The 17,075-nt window shown below is 37.6% G+C and overlaps 2 protein-coding genes and 1 pseudogene across 3 annotated transcripts in view; 1 reads left to right on the forward strand and 2 right to left on the reverse strand.

Annotated features, from left to right (window-relative positions):
- The first annotated feature begins 3,876 nt into the window (after nt 1-3,876).
- LOC139468158 (SH2 domain-containing protein 4B-like) overlaps nt 3,877-17,075 on the forward strand; it is a 229,191-nt gene continuing 215,992 nt past the window's right edge. For both annotated transcript variants that reach the window (XM_071249939.1, XM_071249940.1), the window contains exon 1: nt 3,877-3,960. The gene's annotated coding sequence lies outside the window, so the exon portion shown is untranslated. The remainder of the gene's footprint in view (nt 3,961-17,075) is intronic.
- LOC139467635 (uncharacterized) lies at nt 4,651-5,684 on the reverse strand (annotated as a pseudogene).
- LOC139467636 (E3 SUMO-protein ligase ZBED1-like) lies at nt 7,894-14,171 on the reverse strand. The gene is made up of 5 exons (XM_071249160.1): nt 13,803-14,171; nt 13,449-13,685; nt 12,960-13,286; nt 12,445-12,636; nt 7,894-7,944 (listed from the first exon to the last, which is right to left on the reverse strand). The coding sequence occupies exons 1-5, from the start codon at nt 14,169-14,171 to the stop codon at nt 7,894-7,896; spliced, it is 1,176 nt and encodes a 391-aa protein (XP_071105261.1).

The following is a 17,075-nucleotide window of genomic DNA, read 5'->3' on the forward strand; positions in this document are numbered from 1 at the left end:
TCCACTAGTTTCCCATTCCATCCCATTCTACTAAAGGAAAAGTTTGAAATAGATAATGATAATGATCGTAGGTCAATGAAAGTAATGGAATTATTTGTCATAAAAGGAAAAATATATTCTTGGTATTGAACTTCGAAAATTTAACCAGCAAAATCTTTCATAAAAATGGTTTATTGTGTCTTTCCTTTCCCCCCCCCCCCCCCCCCCCCCCCCCCCCCCTTAATTTTGGCCTAGCTAAACTACAGCTTGGAGGGAAGATATACAAATTAAAATGGTGAAAAAACCACAAGAATGCATTGATTTTGCTCTTAGACAAACATTTATTTAAAAAAAATATCTATTTCATACTTAGGATACAAAACAAAGTAGAATCTAATTACTACTATGTCACTGGTCGAAGTATTTGGTAATTTAGATAATGCAAGGTGAAAAAAAGACATAAATATAACTATATAAAACATCAAAACGAAATCACATTTACACTGAAAACTTTTTGTCTTTCAGAAATTGATTATCTATATATTGTGAGTAGATCTAATTACTTTTACTGTTTATGTTATAAATTTAACCATTCGAGATTCCAATAGATGAACCTAAAATGTTAAAAATCTAGGTTGTTTAATATTGGATCCATTTTGACAGCTTTCTCACTGTACTCAACTAAATGCACATTATATTTTTGGAATATCAAGCATTCAAACAGATATGAAAAGCACATGTCAACATACCAAAATTAGAAAACTGCGCCAAATATTCTAACACTGTTCGTCAAACGATATGCGGTCTCATTCACTCGGTCGCCGTAGACATTTTCCAATTGTGATGTACTAGATATGCTTTCTAGTTCAGTCAAAGAGAATATCGTTATTTGGAAAATGAAACCACGTGTATCCATTATACTACAACAACATAAGATCAGCTGTTTCATGTGACATCATCCACGTCACAACATGCGAGGTCAAATCACGCGCACCTGTCCAGACGACAAATTCACAGCGGCGGGAAATCACCGACCGTCTATAGGCTATTTGAATAAAATTGCAGATTGTAACGAAATAAAATTAATTTTACTCATTGCTGACATTTCTGATGACATATCAAATAAGAGTTGAAGACTTGCAATAGATTATCATACGTTAATCGAGAGTACAGTGTACATAAATAAATTGTAAATCTAATATTAATTTTTTATCTAATATCCATGGCAGAATGTTTGAAAACGAGCTATAATATATTCCATTTTCTGAAGAGATTAGTAATGTGTATTTGATGATATATATGCATACACAATTGGTCACAGCATGTACCATGTACATTAGACTCATGGAAAATACTACTTCAGCAAACCAATCACAGCGCCATTATCACAGTTTCAATGAAAGGAAAAACAAATCCAAATCGAACTTTACAACACATCGTATCCATAAGCGGTTAACCCAAATGCAAAAAGGTATTGCTGGCATCATTGTAGAAGTTATGTTGATATTTTCAGTAGTTGCATTATGTTTGTATCGCGTGTACCATCGACAGAAACGGGGGCCGAGCTACCACATGTGGAACCGACCTTGACACAATTTGTTTACAATATGGCGTCGACTCACGTTAGATGTTGTGGCCACACTTTTAAAATCTCCATTTGCGACAAAATGTGAAACAGTTAGGGCAAGTCACTCACACGGTCAGCTAGTTTGAGCAATCACACATGACTCATAGTCATTTCATATGAAAAAAGTAGCAGTTATTTGTCTGAACGGGCGAGTATGTAGGACAACCGGTAAACAAGAAATCGCGGCACAGATATGAGGCGAACGTGCCCTTTCGATCACTTCGGGCTTGGACATTCTATGTTTAGGTTTTTATCATGAACCTCCTGCCCATAAATATACACTATACCAACTTAATATTAACGATTATAGCTATCTTTCCGTATCTTTGATTTGAATATTTTCTGTAAATCAGCATCATTGTAAAAAAGAGAATCTGCACTGTCGGTTTGTATGTAGCGCCGTGCTAAATCGCCATGACACACAGTCAATAAACATATGCAATACTTGAACAAAAAACTTCCGTGGCCGACTAAACGTTAGTACTCTTACGCCAATAACTGTACAGTGGGGACTAGTAAATCTTTCTGACCAGTCCGATCAGATTTCTTTTTTCAAATTGGCTGTCTGATATAATAATAGTTACGTGTATGTGACAACGGTGCATAATACAAAATTGCCTTCATTCGCATGAAGTTCAACATGGCAGAAAAAGATCAGGAGCGCGGTAACCACATTACTAATCTCGCCATATTTCGCAATCCGTAGCACTGCATAAAATATGAGTTACACGATATTAACATTGAGATGATTAGGGTGATGATGGTTATAAATTCATTCAATGAACGGCATAAATGTAATGGAAATATACACTGTCGTTTTCTCATGTGTGCCGACCATTCCGCCATTACCGATAGTCGTTAAAAATATACAAAACGTGTAAATAAACTTGTTCATAAAGGTGTGAACAGAATTGTATTTACGTGAATAAGTATACAGTTGGGAAAAACATGTCTTTCTGACCACTCAGGTCATATTTTTTCTTATGAACAAGGATTTTGTCTGAAAATATTTACGTGTATGTGACATGGGTGCATAATCAAAATTCGCCGTCGTTCGCTAAATTGGTGTTCAAACATGGAAGCCACTTTACTAATCTCGCCATATTTCGCAATCCGTAGCATTGTATAAAGTATGAGTTACACATTGTTAAAGCTAAGATGATTGGGGTGATGATGGTTATAGTTTTGACTTTGCGCACTCAGTGTTAAATATCAAAATTCACAGTTTAAAAAGGGCATTTTCACGGGAACATATATGGTCCCCAGGCACTATGCGGGTGTGAAAAGTGAGGGACCATATATGGTTCCGTGGCACCAAGAGAGTTAACAATAGGTGTTAGCTTGGCCAATCAGCAAAAGAAGCTTCTGGCCATGGGGCAGTTAGTAGGTAAGACAGGTCAGATACACTTTATTATAACTGACTGAAACTGACATCTAGTTATATATATAGATATATGTAAAAACCTAAAATAAAATTAAAACAAATATATACAAAAACTACATCGGCCACATAAACAGAGCAGCCAAAGATAAAAAATAATATATCAATATACGAAAATAGAAATCATATCAATACAGAAACAGAAGTTATATGAATACAGTAGAACACGGATAGAACGAACTACAAGGGACCAGAGAAATCAGTTCGTTCGTTGTTCGCTCGGAACGTCCGCCATCTTGTATAAGACAAAACACGTAATTGCAGCATTGATTTGTATTAGCAGTGATCAGTCAATTGATAACAATTTATAACATAAACTTGCAACAGCTATGTGTACCCTTGTGCACTCGTGACGAAATACCCATAATGTCGGAAAGCGCATGTAAAATCTCCAAATAGTCAGTCAGTGTTTTCAGATTTGCTCTCACCTTCCTTGAAACTTGATCGGTACCTGCCAAGTCAATTGTTACATATATATTTGTTAGCTACCTATATAAATGATGTTCATGTAAATAAATCTGTGTATATTTGTACTAGTCTTTTTTTCCTACCCGGCCAAGCTATTATAACCCCTTTTGTCAGAATATGATAGAATACTGCGTTCGCTTTTTAGGTTTCACCCACAAATTCACTGGAAGTACATTTTCGTTTTTGGTACGAAATAGCATATAACCCAACCGAAACCATTAGCCTACAACACTGTGTCAACACTGGTCAGTGTTCTCGTATCGTGTTCACGCTCGAGGCTTTACAGTCTCTTGTTGATGAATTTTACTTCTTGGTCGGTGTGACCCGGGTGAGCCCCGATTTTAATGAACTTCCGGGTTGTGAGTTCACTACCGGCATATATACAGTGTCTGTTTAATCATTTGACAGGTGGAAATCATTTCAAGAAGACCTTTGTCAAGGATAGGTATGTGAAGTCGTACCAATTGTTACTAATACTTATATGAGGAAAGAGTAGATCTATCGAGTTTTACTTTGCTTAGGCTACCTATGTTTGTCACTGTATGATAAGCTTTCGACTTGTAGTATCAACATGTGTGAGGATATTTTGTCGTTCTACTAACTGTTTTAATCACTATTATATCATACATGTGATGTAAGGAAATGTGGTTACGTTTATATGGGTATAATATCTTTCTCAGAAATCCCTGTAATTTAGGACTGTTATGTTCTGACCCACCCAAATTCAAATAAGGATACTCTCACGTAACCTGGATTCGTGTGTATGAAGAAAGGTCTCCAAAATTCATGGGTTAAATGTCCGATTTCATTTTGTATACTCACTTATCATTTAATTCATCTATTCAACTCAAAGAAAATTATGAAGATTCCACTCGTGACTGAAAAGTTTGTTTACCCAAGCCATTTTCATTCATCATCCATTCATGTGCACAAAAAATGATTGTGCACCTTGATTTCGTGGATTACGTTGTAGATTATTGTATCGCTATGTACGATAGCCCAGTACCTAATTCTAATCAATACCTACCAACATTTCTGTTTAGGTAGATAACAGTTGAAAAGGATAGTTATTCAACACGATGTTTCAAGAACTCCCATACAAATCTTGTCAATAAAGTATATGTATACATGTACACTATTTTCCATCATTTCCCGCTGTTCAGCCTTCAAGCAATTTACTGGGCATTCAAGCACCCACAAATACAAAGAAAGGTGGAATAAATGTGCCCAGAGCGTTTCCACATCCCAAAAGTGTGATGACTGCAGCCAATCTCTCCGAAGAAATCCCGTAGGCCACGGATTTTCTTGAGCTAAACATTTTTGGTGCGACGTGGGACTGGTTGATTTCTTTCTTATCAACCTTATAAATTGCTTCTGGTCTTGATTGTAAACTGTATTTATTCATAATGATGGGAAGTTCATCAAAATACTTGTTGATACATTCCTCTGAACTAGCTTTGGCACGAAGATCCGTGAGAGACTTGGCACCCCTAACTTTCAACTCCAGCTATCGCTCCAACAGACCATAATACCACTTCACAAATAATGGATGGGCCACGTCAGGTTTTCCCAATTGACAAGCAAAGTTGGATCCTATTTGGATAACCTCTTTCCTCGTATATCCGTATCCGATTGGTGCCATGTATGTTACATGGTCAACAAGTCTAGTTTCTTGCTCCGCATAAAAAACTGGAGTTGCACCTGACTTGACAGTGTCAACATCGATCTTGCCTTTTTATCCTGTCTGTCAGTGTTTGTTTGGGTACAGAGAAGTTTAATGCCGCTTTATGAACTGCAACTTTTTGTTTTTTAATTCTATGTAAACATTATTCAAAGCTGTAGACGAGTAACTTTTGTATCTGTCGTGAAGGCGTTTGTGAACCCTATGAAAATGGAAAAAAGATATACGAGATGGCCCTAAAATGTTGCTGTAGTTTTTGTTTTATTTTAACAGTCACGTGACTTATGACATCTAGACAAGCAGCCGACGAGATGTGAGAATGATGGTGCTTATGTATATTTTTTAAATATGGTTTTGTAAATATAAAATTTGGTATTAGTGATCTAGGGCTATTTATCTCAGTGTTGGACATTTGGTTTTTCTGTACTTATGTGTTATGCAACGATTTGGAACATTTTTGTCGGCAAGGCATGGCAGTGTGTGTACATCAAAAGTACCGCTGTGTGACGTCATATGAGACTTAAAGGGGCACTGATCTCAAGCAATTCCACGGGACTGGTTGTTGCCTTTGTTATTTTATTTTCCTGTGAGTATCCGGATGATATAGCAGAAACCTAGACTAGTTTGCAACCTGTGCTGTGCAATTCGTAAGCGCATTTGTCACTTTTATTGATAGTATAAGGGCGTCTGGTCACATTGATCAACAAAATGAAATACAGTTTTGGAAATAACAAGGAAATATAGGTATCTTTGTGGGTAGCATCGGTAATGGTGACGAAGTTTTGATAAGTCACTTGCTTGTTAATTGTGCGATTTTCATTTACACTATTTTGACTTGCAACACAAAGTAAATATTTCTCCTGAGTATTGATTATTTTAACATGTTTTTCTATGTTAGCTGACCTAGTATTACCCATCAAGGAGTGTTGATATTCCGACATCCAATCTTTATTAACCATTAATCTTTCGGGAGCTAGCGGATAACTGTTATGATCTTTGTGCAACGAATTTGGAAATTCCAAGTCAACTTGTAGTATGTTCCCTTTATCGGAATCTGTGGGGATATCATTCACATCGATATCATTGACCCACTCAAAACCACCGGTGGGTAAAGGTTGACTCATAGCCAATCCATACAAATTGTTGGAGTCGAGATATAATATGTGGGTGTCGGGTTTATTGGGGTCATATCCTTCCACTAATTTATTATTAGCCTTAGAATACCTTTTCGCCACCATCGATATACCACCTCTTAATCCTTTCTCAATAAACAAGTGCATATCGTAATCGGTGAGTAGTTTTAGTTCTACACCGGTCGTCTTCAACAATGCATCCCACGATAGTTCGGGACTGGAATAGTAACATGCCGGGTCCAAGCCGTATTGTTTTAAACATGTCTTTCTAAATATCTCGAATATATCGGCGAGTAACAGTACATCGGTTTTTAAGTACAGATCGTGATAATCACCTAAATTCTTACAACCTGATTTATCCCAGACCGTCAGAGCGTGTTCATAATCAGCATCGGTTATTTTAGATTCTGTTAAGTTACTATAGAATGATTCAAGGGGTGGTAATTTAGTTTCGTCGAATCTAGACCAATCATCCATATAATCGTAAGTATATACACCTTTTCTCAGCAACAAATGCCGTGTTAACCGATCAGTATATTGATTTGTTATTGCAAAGTCATCGGTATTGTTCGCATTAACTAAATTGTCCAGGGAAGATAACAGAAACTGTACGGAGTCTATGAATCCAAGTCCATTACTTTGCTTTGTTTTAGCTTTCCCATCCTTGTCCGTAAAATGCAATTGTCCGTAGAGAATCATATCCTCTAAGGTTATGAAACACAACGGGGATGGGTATTGTTTGAGAATTCATTTTTAGTTTCAAGTTACACTCGTTATGCGCCGCTCCCCGATAATTACCCGTGACGTGGCAATGATCTCTTACGGAATCCCCATTCAGGGGTTTATTACAAACATGACAACCCGTTGACTTCTTATAGGCCCTCCAATCATCCTTCATCATGCACATGGGTTTCTTAAGCGATACATTTTCCCTGATTATTCTCTCTTCGTTTTGTAGATATTCTAGGAACTTTCCTGCTGCATCGGCACCTCTGTAAATCATGGGCGGGTTGGTTTTCCGATCATACCTTACAACTATATATCCAAACCCACAAGGAATATGTTCTTGAGTTTTATATGTAAAACTACATTCAGTATTGTCTTCGGTATTTTCTATAGGTTTGATAAGTGCTTCGAAGTTGGCATAAATTACGTACGGTACTGGCATTTGATTACAATAATGTTCAAATTTTAATATATTTTTCCCCTCTTGAGGCATATCGATCCTGATAGCAGTCTGCACCTCTGCAGTCTTCTTTATGCGCTTCTAATAGATCTTGTCTGCTGTACCCATGCCGGCATCTTTCACAGAAATATTTCTTTTCCTTATGGGTTGTTTGATCGTATAATAGCCTGCTTAAACCCTTTATCCACGTATTATGAAATTTACCATCTTTTTCGATAAGAAGTGAATTGATTCTGGGAATATGTTGCGGGGCAGGGTTTATCCTGTGTACAACAATTCCTTTATGAGAATGTTCGAAAACATTTATAGCTAAATTATTTTGCTTTTCCGCCTTATCAATTTGTGAGATTGGTGTAGGTTCGTCTATACCATCAAGGTTTAGTCCGTTGCTTTGGGGATAGCTAGAAGGTCTATTTCCAATTTTAGAATCTGTGGGGAACAATGCAGATCTTATCATCATTCTGAAACAGTCATCGCCTTATTTTTTACATTAACAAGTATTTGTCACAAAGTTGAAATGTCCCCCGCCTGTATATACACCATAGTACCAAATATGAAGACAAACCAGCGATAAGTTCTTGAGATATTGCGGCAACACCGTTTTCCAACTCCAAAAGCAGATTTGCCTGCTGTGACCTTGAAAATGGGGTCAAGGTCACCAAAACCGACTAGTATCTGCGGTGTCTGTATATAGACCATAGTTCCAAATGTGAAGACAATCCAGCGATTAGTTCTTGAGATATCGCGGCAACACCGTTTTCCAACTCCAAAAGCAGATTTGCCTGCTGTGACCTTGAAAATGGGGTCAAGGTCACCAAAACCGACTGGTGTCTGCGGTGTCTGTATATACACCATAGTTCCAAATATGAAGACAATCCAGCGATTAGTTCTTGAGATATATTGGCAACACCGTTTTCCAACTCAAAAAGCAGATTTCCCTGCTGTGACCTTGAAAATGGGGTCAAGGCTACCAAAACTGATTGGTGTCTGCAGAGTCTGTATATACACCATAGTTCCAAATATGAAGACAATCCAGTGTTTAGTTCTTGAGATATCGCGGCAACAAACATGTGGGACGTACGGACGGTCGTGAATACTATATGGCTTTTTTCTTTTTATAATATGGGGGTGAATCTATATAAGATCCACCTTTGAAAGGCATATAATTTGCTATTTCTAAATATAAACTATCTGTTTTATCCACACCCCAACCTGAACCTCTATTAGTCCAGCGTTCTAAAGTTCCTGTATCCACTGAATTGATGTATCTAATGATGTGCTTATAGTATCGGATTCCGTTATAACTTCTTGATTGCTTGAGAAATAAGGTTCAGTATATTCAGTGCTATCGTCTGCGTTACTTTTACTCATTTTAACCGTCACCTGATATTTTATAGTATTTAAATCATCTAATTCCTCGTTATCATTGCTCGATATCATTAACATCCATGTTGGAATTAATATCCATCTTCCAACCTCTTAGATATTTACCAACGCCAGCTGTAGGTACAAATCTTAACTCATCAACTGGTTAATTTTTATTATCGCCAACTGATTTATTATTATCTAGTAAAGTGATCAATTCAGCTTTTCTCATTCGAGAATAACCTCTCAGCCCACTTTTTTTTCGTTTGATCTTTGAGTTCTCTAACAGTCTGGGGTTTGTTGTATACCAAACTGAGTAAATCAATCAATTCAGCTTTTCTCATTCAAGAATAACCATGTAGACCACATTGTTTTGCCAAAGCCTTCAACTCGCTGACAAAAACCATTGTGATTTAATGGTATTTGCAAAATGAGTCAAATCTCTAAATGGTTGTTTTTCATATATCTAAACACATATTCTTCACAATCTATTCCTCTCGTTGATGTAATCTTTCTTCCTAGCGTAAATAATCCGGTTCCTGACCCTATCAGCACCGTGTTTCTTACATAAACAATAACAACCTTTGACCCCTATCCCACATACAGAACAAACGTAATTTATATTTCCCTGTCTGATGTAATAAGAGTGGATCCCACAGTAAACACCCACACAACGTCGGTTGCATTGAATCGGCTTCCCCATGAGTGTAAATCTGCACAGATTTATGATTATACATCTATCATATCATTTGTCTAAATGCAAATCACATCTCCACTGGTGAATCATAGTTGTCAGCGCTATTTATAGATTAGCAGTCAGGGTTATTATTAATGGTTCATACGCAATAGATCATGGATCGTGCGTAGTTATTGTGTAGCTAAAAATAGCAATGACTGATAACCCAAACACTATAAACGCTATCTCGCCGTCTTTCTGAGCCTCTGACGGTGTATGAAACTGACTTATTGTTGGTCTCGGTATTGGATCAAGTTTCTTTCCATAAACAAGGAAGTATTTGTGCATGGCAGATTCAACATCCTTAAACGTTTGAATTGAATGCCCCTCTTTACGTATACGCAGTTCATCATTAATAAAATCTAATCTTAACATCCTATTTCGGACCCATTGTGACTGGGCTGTTTGGAGTTGGTTTAATGTTTTATTATGCCTTTTTCGCTCCTCTCCTCTCATACTAGAAAATAAAAAATTACTCCCCGAAAAAGTTAAAGCATTAACAATAGCTCCACCGACCATCATTGCAATTGTTGCCATATTCAAATGTTTTATATGAATATAAAATATTCAAATGTTCAATAATATAAAATATTCAAATGTTTAATTACTTCATTATGTCTTCTGGGATAAGCCCTTGTTTAATAAGCATATCTTTTGTAGCCATTGCCAATCCTATATGAAGAATCATCATACCGATATCATAACCATTAAAATCTAGTTTGGGTGGTGTGGCTTTAGTAATCATTTTAGCCATTCGGGCATAGCCAATGGCCTAGCTGCTGACCACCGCTGAATGATACGTTGAGTTTACCAACATTTTACCGTCTGTAAATGGAGTAGTCATTGCTATTATAACATTATATGAGGGCTTAACTCTAATTGAACTTGTTGTTGTGATTGTACAATCGGGGGTGACGTTTTCTCTTCTCCGGTCTTATAAAACAACCATACCGCTGCTATAGCAACAACCCCTAGTGCATAGGGAGCCAAAGTTTTAATCAGACGACTATGTTCAATATTTGAATTGTGTATTAGTTTTGCCTTCCTCGCTAGCGCACCGTTCCTACCAGCTGCAACTTTTCGAGGATTCTTAGTCACTCTAGCTTGTTGTTGTGCAATCGCTGGTATTTCCTCATTCACTTGTGGTGATTGTGTTTCCACAATCTGTTGTGCAATCGGGGTTATTTCCTCGTTCACTTGTTGTGATTGTGTTTCCACAATCTGTGGTGTCACTTGAGTCTCCATTATTAAATTGACAATACCTAGCCGTTATTAAAGCGGTGGTCACCGGAGCTAAGAACATCCCGTATCTATGATAAAACTCACAGCTTACTGCGCTTATAGCATGTTCGATGAACAGGTCTTTCTCGAGAGATTCGCATAAATACGGGCGATGTTCTGCCTGGATAGGGAGAAACGTACTAGCTACGACTGTGTATAGTTGTAACATAGCTGAACCTATTGTTTTAGTCATGGTAGCTCCCAGTCTAGACTCGTAACACGCGTACAGTTTTTTAATTTCTTCGTCGGGTCATGTTATCAATTTTTTCAGTGGTATAATTTTCCCCCAAATATTGGGAACGTTTTCCACCGGCTACCAAAGCCACGAGTCTTTCTCTATGTTTATCTGTATGTTTATCTGTATGTTTATCTGTATGTTCATCTACATGTTCATCTACATGTTGATCAGGTTCTTTGAACATTTATTCGATGATGTAATACCTAAGGAGATATTTAATAGAGTTGTGACGATACACATTGAAACCGATACGATACGTATCGTGATATTTGCTTTACGATTCTATTCGATTCGATATGTATCACGATACACAATTTACTGCTGAACATGCCTGTTTTTAAGAAAAGAAAATCTTTAAACTAAATTCTGCAGTTTTGTTTTGTGTAATCCATGTAATTTTGTTCTTAAATTCAAGAAGTTAGATGAAAGAAAGATTTGAAACTTTTAATTAGGAAAATACAAAATAAAAATCAATTTGTCACACAGTGTAATTTGGCACACATATGAAAATAAATATTTCTTGGCCATTAAACCATGATTGGGTAAAACACAAATAATTTTCATCACACTGAAATCAGCATATTTTCTATTTATGCTGAGATTGCTTGTCCCTGAGCAAGAAATATAATCAAGCTTATATTGAACAGTTTGGAATGGACTTGTTCAGGAACTGAAACTCAATTTTCACTCTCAGTTTACACAACTTAGAACACTCAAAGTGTCACAACTGACAATACTGTTACTAGAAATATTTAGTAATGATTGCAAAAGTTCACTCAGTCAAAATTTTAACAAAAATAATATCAAATATCAATCTCAATTGGCACCTGGTACAGTCAGAAAGGTACAATAATAATTAGCACCATACCTGTTTATGAAGGAATTCTTGCAGAATAAAATACTTGAATGAGTTAAAATGACCAATCACTAATATTCAATTATTCATTCAGTCAAAAGTGTTAATACCATATGATATGATCTGTCAAAACATATATGACATTGCTAAGTGTTCTTAAAAGTCAGCAACAAAACTAACAAAACAGTACTTGCTTTACAAGTCAGTCTTGCACACAAAAATCTTAATCTCAATAATCTGTCAAATTCTTACGTTTAATAAAAGTCAATTATCATCATCAAACAAAGATTGCTGCAAATGACTATCTGAAAGTGTGTAACACTTGTAAATGCAAATTCAAATAATTCAACTGAAATGAATAATGAACCTTAAAACATTAGACTTTCTAGAAATGTCTAGAAATGCTTAACATTCTTTTTCAAGAAAATCATTCTATCCACATGCAGACTCTACCTTGACCACATACACATCTCCAAAAAATCTGGACAGGCACCCTGATGACTCGGCACCACTGTCTGCAGTGTCTTTTTCTGTCTTGACAACAGCGACATCTTCGTCAACAGATGAGACTAGATTCAAATTGGGCAGGGGTGGGTCCATTGGTGCTGTGTTCGGTTCAGGTTCCTTCTTCACCTTTGTCAGTGGCTGAAAAATGAAAATAGAGATTGCATTGTTTTCATAAATTCATGTACATGAAATATAAACTTCAGAAGAAAATTATACAAATTTCAAAATTGTCATTCATAACTGATAAATTTAATTCTAATTATTTTTTACTTTCTTAATACAGTGAGTTAGTATATGGAATATGGCCTGTGATATTCAAGTTTAAAGGGATAGAATAAACTAGATATACATACACAATTGCTATCCCAGTACTCAGCTACAGATGTTGATAGATCTGTTAAGACAGAAGCCTTTTTTTTAACATCCTTCAAGAAGGTTAGGGACTTGAATCTTGGATCTACTGCTGATGCAGTATGTAGAATTTGCAACACTTCTGGTTTTGTATACCTCTTGTTGAGATTTGCAAATATGGCTGTCTTGACCTCTTTCACAAAAGTTGGATCTTCATCTTTGATGCACATCTGAGTCTTTATCAAATGGAGCATTGGGGCAACGATGGACAGTGTTGGAAACTTCTCCTCACAAAGGACTTCAGTTGCTCCTTTGAGTGGCCGCAGAAGATCAACAAGAAGCTCTAAGTTTCGGATGTCTGTCTCGCTGAGTGTATTGATATCTGTGTCCTTTCTCTTGATTTCCTTAGTTGCAACGAGAGTGGCATATATGGCAGGCTGAAGTTGGAGGTAACTTTGAATCATATCATGAGTGCTATTCTATCGCGTAATAACATCCATTTTTAGTTTTGTTTTAGGCAGATCAAGTCGTTCTCGATTGATCTTCAATTTGGCAAAGGCCACTGTGCTCCTGTGAAAGAACGCCACTATTGTCCTGACCCTTCCCAAGAGTGGGGCTACTCTGGGTAACTTGAGTCCTTTTTGGGTGGCCAAATTCAAAGTATGAGCAAAGCAGGATATGTGTTTCATGTCTGCCACCTCCGCCGCTATCCCTGTATTGGCAGCATTATCTGTGACAAGGCCAGTCTGTTTATGCTGTAGACCCCACTCTTCCACTGCATCTTTCAGCACTTTACCACTGTTTACCCCTGTGTGTGACTCCTCGATGATTCTTGTCTGTGGAACAAAGGGAACTATTTTCCATTCAATGTTGATGTGTTGGCTTGTGATTGTAATGTATCCCTCAGTGGATCAGCTGGTCCAACCATCAGTGGTCAACGAAACTGCTTCTGCCTGACTGAGTTTATCTATGACTTCTTGCTTTGTCTCCTCATACATTTCTGGAATTATTTTCTTTGATAAAGTTTTTCTGTTTGGAAGTTTGTACCTCGGCTCCAGAGTTTTAATTAAATTCACAAACCCTTCACTCTCAACGATTGAAAATGGCTGGAGATCTTTGACAATAAACTGAGCAAGAGCCTTAGTGATAGCCTTAGATCGTTCACTATTAGGAGGCAGTTTCTCTTTACGACGAAACATGTTCATGATATTCTCACCAGCAGAATTCTTCAACGACGACTTGGAAGTTTGAGGATCCAGTTTTGCCCTCTTGTAAATTTGAACATCTTCACTCGTGTGGCGTCTCTTCAAATGGGCTGCCATATTCGTTGTGTTGCCATTATATGTTGAAATGGTATTGCAAATAGTGCACGACACCTTTGTTTTGTCTCTCGACAGAAGGAAATACTTCCACACAGCACTTTTTAACGATGCCGGAGGCTTTATAAACACATCGCTTGCCTCGCAAAGAGCTGCCATTTTAACTAGCGAGACTAGACGAGATTAAACGTTGCATATCAACCTCAAACATGGCGGCGTCCACGAGACAGCGTTTCTGGTTGTATTACGAGTAAATATTTTGTTTCAGAACAGATTAATTTATTCATTGAAATGTATCGTTATTGTATCGATACATAGAAACCATATCGATATATCGTATCGGATACCTAGAGATCGTGATTCGAATACATTTTGATTAATCGTCACAACTCTAATATTTAAGTCTAACATGATAAGATATGGCATATCCAATAAAGCCCGAAATAATAAACTGTTGTAAAAGAACCACATTATTACATAATAACCGCTAATGTTCAATTTATCGTATTTTTGCTATATATTTGGTTATATTTTTGCTTAGCGGTTGCTATATTTTTGCTTAGCAATTGCTATATTTTTGCTTAGCAGTTGCCCAAACGCTATGCAGAGTATGCCAACCGGAGAATGCTAAATATGAAAGCATATTTTTCTTTTTGGTAAGTTCTTTACTTGCACTGCAGTTGTCTATTATGAAAAGGGTTGATTCTCCTTTGTGTTTTTCGTGACATACTCGTAAACAGTCTTGTAAACGATCGCCCGGATCAACTTTGTACACCCCGGGATCATTCATTATCCAACCTTTCTATAGGTATACTGACTAGTGAGGCTTCACCAGTAGATAAATAGCTTATTGAAAGCAATAGTAATCGTTACTAGTTTCGCATGAGTTGCACTCTTCACACTGATTGCTTTGGGGCGTGTGCGTCCTTAGATACCTAATTAAACCGGTGAGGTCGTTAAGTCCGTAATTTGTAATCCTGTCAATGCTTATTTGACAGGTCGCCGGTGTGTTGTTATGGTAACACGCTGGTGGTGGTTCACGGGTGGTGTGATGTAATGTATGGTCGGCGGTTTTGGCAACTAACTGGTGCCGCCGGGGAGGGGTGGTCGCCGGTGGTTGTATTTAGCTTTGTGACTGTTTGATGCATTTGTCAACTGGTGGGTCGCTGGTTTTATATGCTTGCCTTATTAAATTGTTGTTTTGGTCGCCGGTGTTATTTTCGGAATCTTAACGGTGGCCTGGGTGGGTCGCCCGTGGCGGTTGTGAATGGTCGCCGGTTTATTAAAATTGGCCGGCGACTCGCCGGTTTTAACAGACACCTATTTGGTTTTGGGATTGTTTTTAGAACACTGATTTGTTCTAATTAAAACAGTTATTTTGCAAAGATATTTTTAGGCAAGGAAGCGAATTATATCCTATAATGAACACTAGTGTTTATAGTGGTTCAACATTGTATGTTCTGTATGTGTCATACTGAACAAAAGGAAAACGTAAGAGTGGAATTAAAGGTGATATTGACACGTGTTGTGTTTTTATTATGTAACAATGTATAATTAAAATTGTACACTTATTCTGTCCAATATTTGGTCAATTGATGGCTTGTAGGGCACACTGGGCTTAATACAGGCGGGCTGCTGAGTATGCTGGTCACTTGATACTGGTACTGACAAGGTCAATAACATACTGGTCTGTAAGATGTGGGTTGCTCCCGGTCGGAGTTCCCTATATTCTTCTAAAATTTTATCAAGTTCTGCGGTGATATTACCGGGTCGGCTTCTTGAGATGTTCCCTGTTTTGTTGGGGAAACACTGTCTACGGTTCAGTGTCCAGTTCGCCTCCTGCAATGAGGTAATTTTCCCATTTAGTAAAAGGCAGCACCGGGATCCAAGGAAATGGAAAACAAGGATGATTGTTAATTGTGGTGTGGGATTTTTCACTCACTTTGTTGTCGCAGGACTTCCCTCCAGACTTCTTGATCAAATAGTCGCGGGTTTATCGTTAGCTTCCAGGTAAGGTCCATGGTTTCGTTTCACGTGTGCCCGTGCGTCATCAGGCCTCTTAAAGGATTTTGTGCAGATTGCACATTCAATCCTGTTTGAAGAATGGATGGCGCTAAAATGGTGGCGCAAATTATGCCTATGGGTATTGTTCTTTCCACAGACTGCACAAGTGTGTAATTCCAACATCTTTTTTGGCTGTTGGTTTACAGACTAATAGACTGTTGTCATCATGACGTCATGCAACTTGGTTGTGTTGGTGTGTTTGTGACGTCACAATGCAGTATTGGCATTGTTGTGTGACCGGCGTATGCTAGTATTGTCGACTTACAATGGGGCTGATTTATCAGAAAATAAAACAGCAAGTTGACCAAAAGAGGGGATAATCAGCCAACCATTCTGTCATCGAGACTGTGCGGGGGGAACGTTTTTAGCTCAAAGATCCACCTCAGTTCGAGTGATCTCCTCTTAACTGTGGTGTCAGTGGACTCAGGGTTTTCCTTGAGTTGTGCTATGATGTTATATCTAACATCTTTGACGCTGTGATCATCACTGTTAAAGTGATTGGCTACAAGTTTGTCTCTCTTGTAGCTGATGTCTGCAAAGTGTTTTTTCAGTCTGGTCTGAAATTCTCTTTTGGATTCCCCGACATATTGTTTCTTGCATTTATTGCAAGTAAGCAAGTAAACTATGTTTTTACTTGTACATTCAAACTTGTGGGTTTTGAATGTTTTGCCTAATGTTGAGCTGCAGAGCGTATGTGTTTTGCTTAAGTAATTGCAAATTTTGCATCCTACTCTCTTGCAATTATGAAGTCATCTATGAAGTTGACTACCTTGCCACTTATTTGTGGTTTAGTGGGTGGGTAGGTTAATACTGTCCTGACTAGGTAATCCTTGATTGTAGGGT

The sequence above is a fragment of the Haliotis cracherodii genome, unplaced genomic scaffold (genome assembly GCF_022045235.1).
Source record: "Haliotis cracherodii isolate W230 unplaced genomic scaffold, xgHalCrac1.p SCAF_2, whole genome shotgun sequence".
NCBI lineage: Eukaryota > Metazoa > Mollusca > Gastropoda > Lepetellida > Haliotidae > Haliotis > Haliotis cracherodii.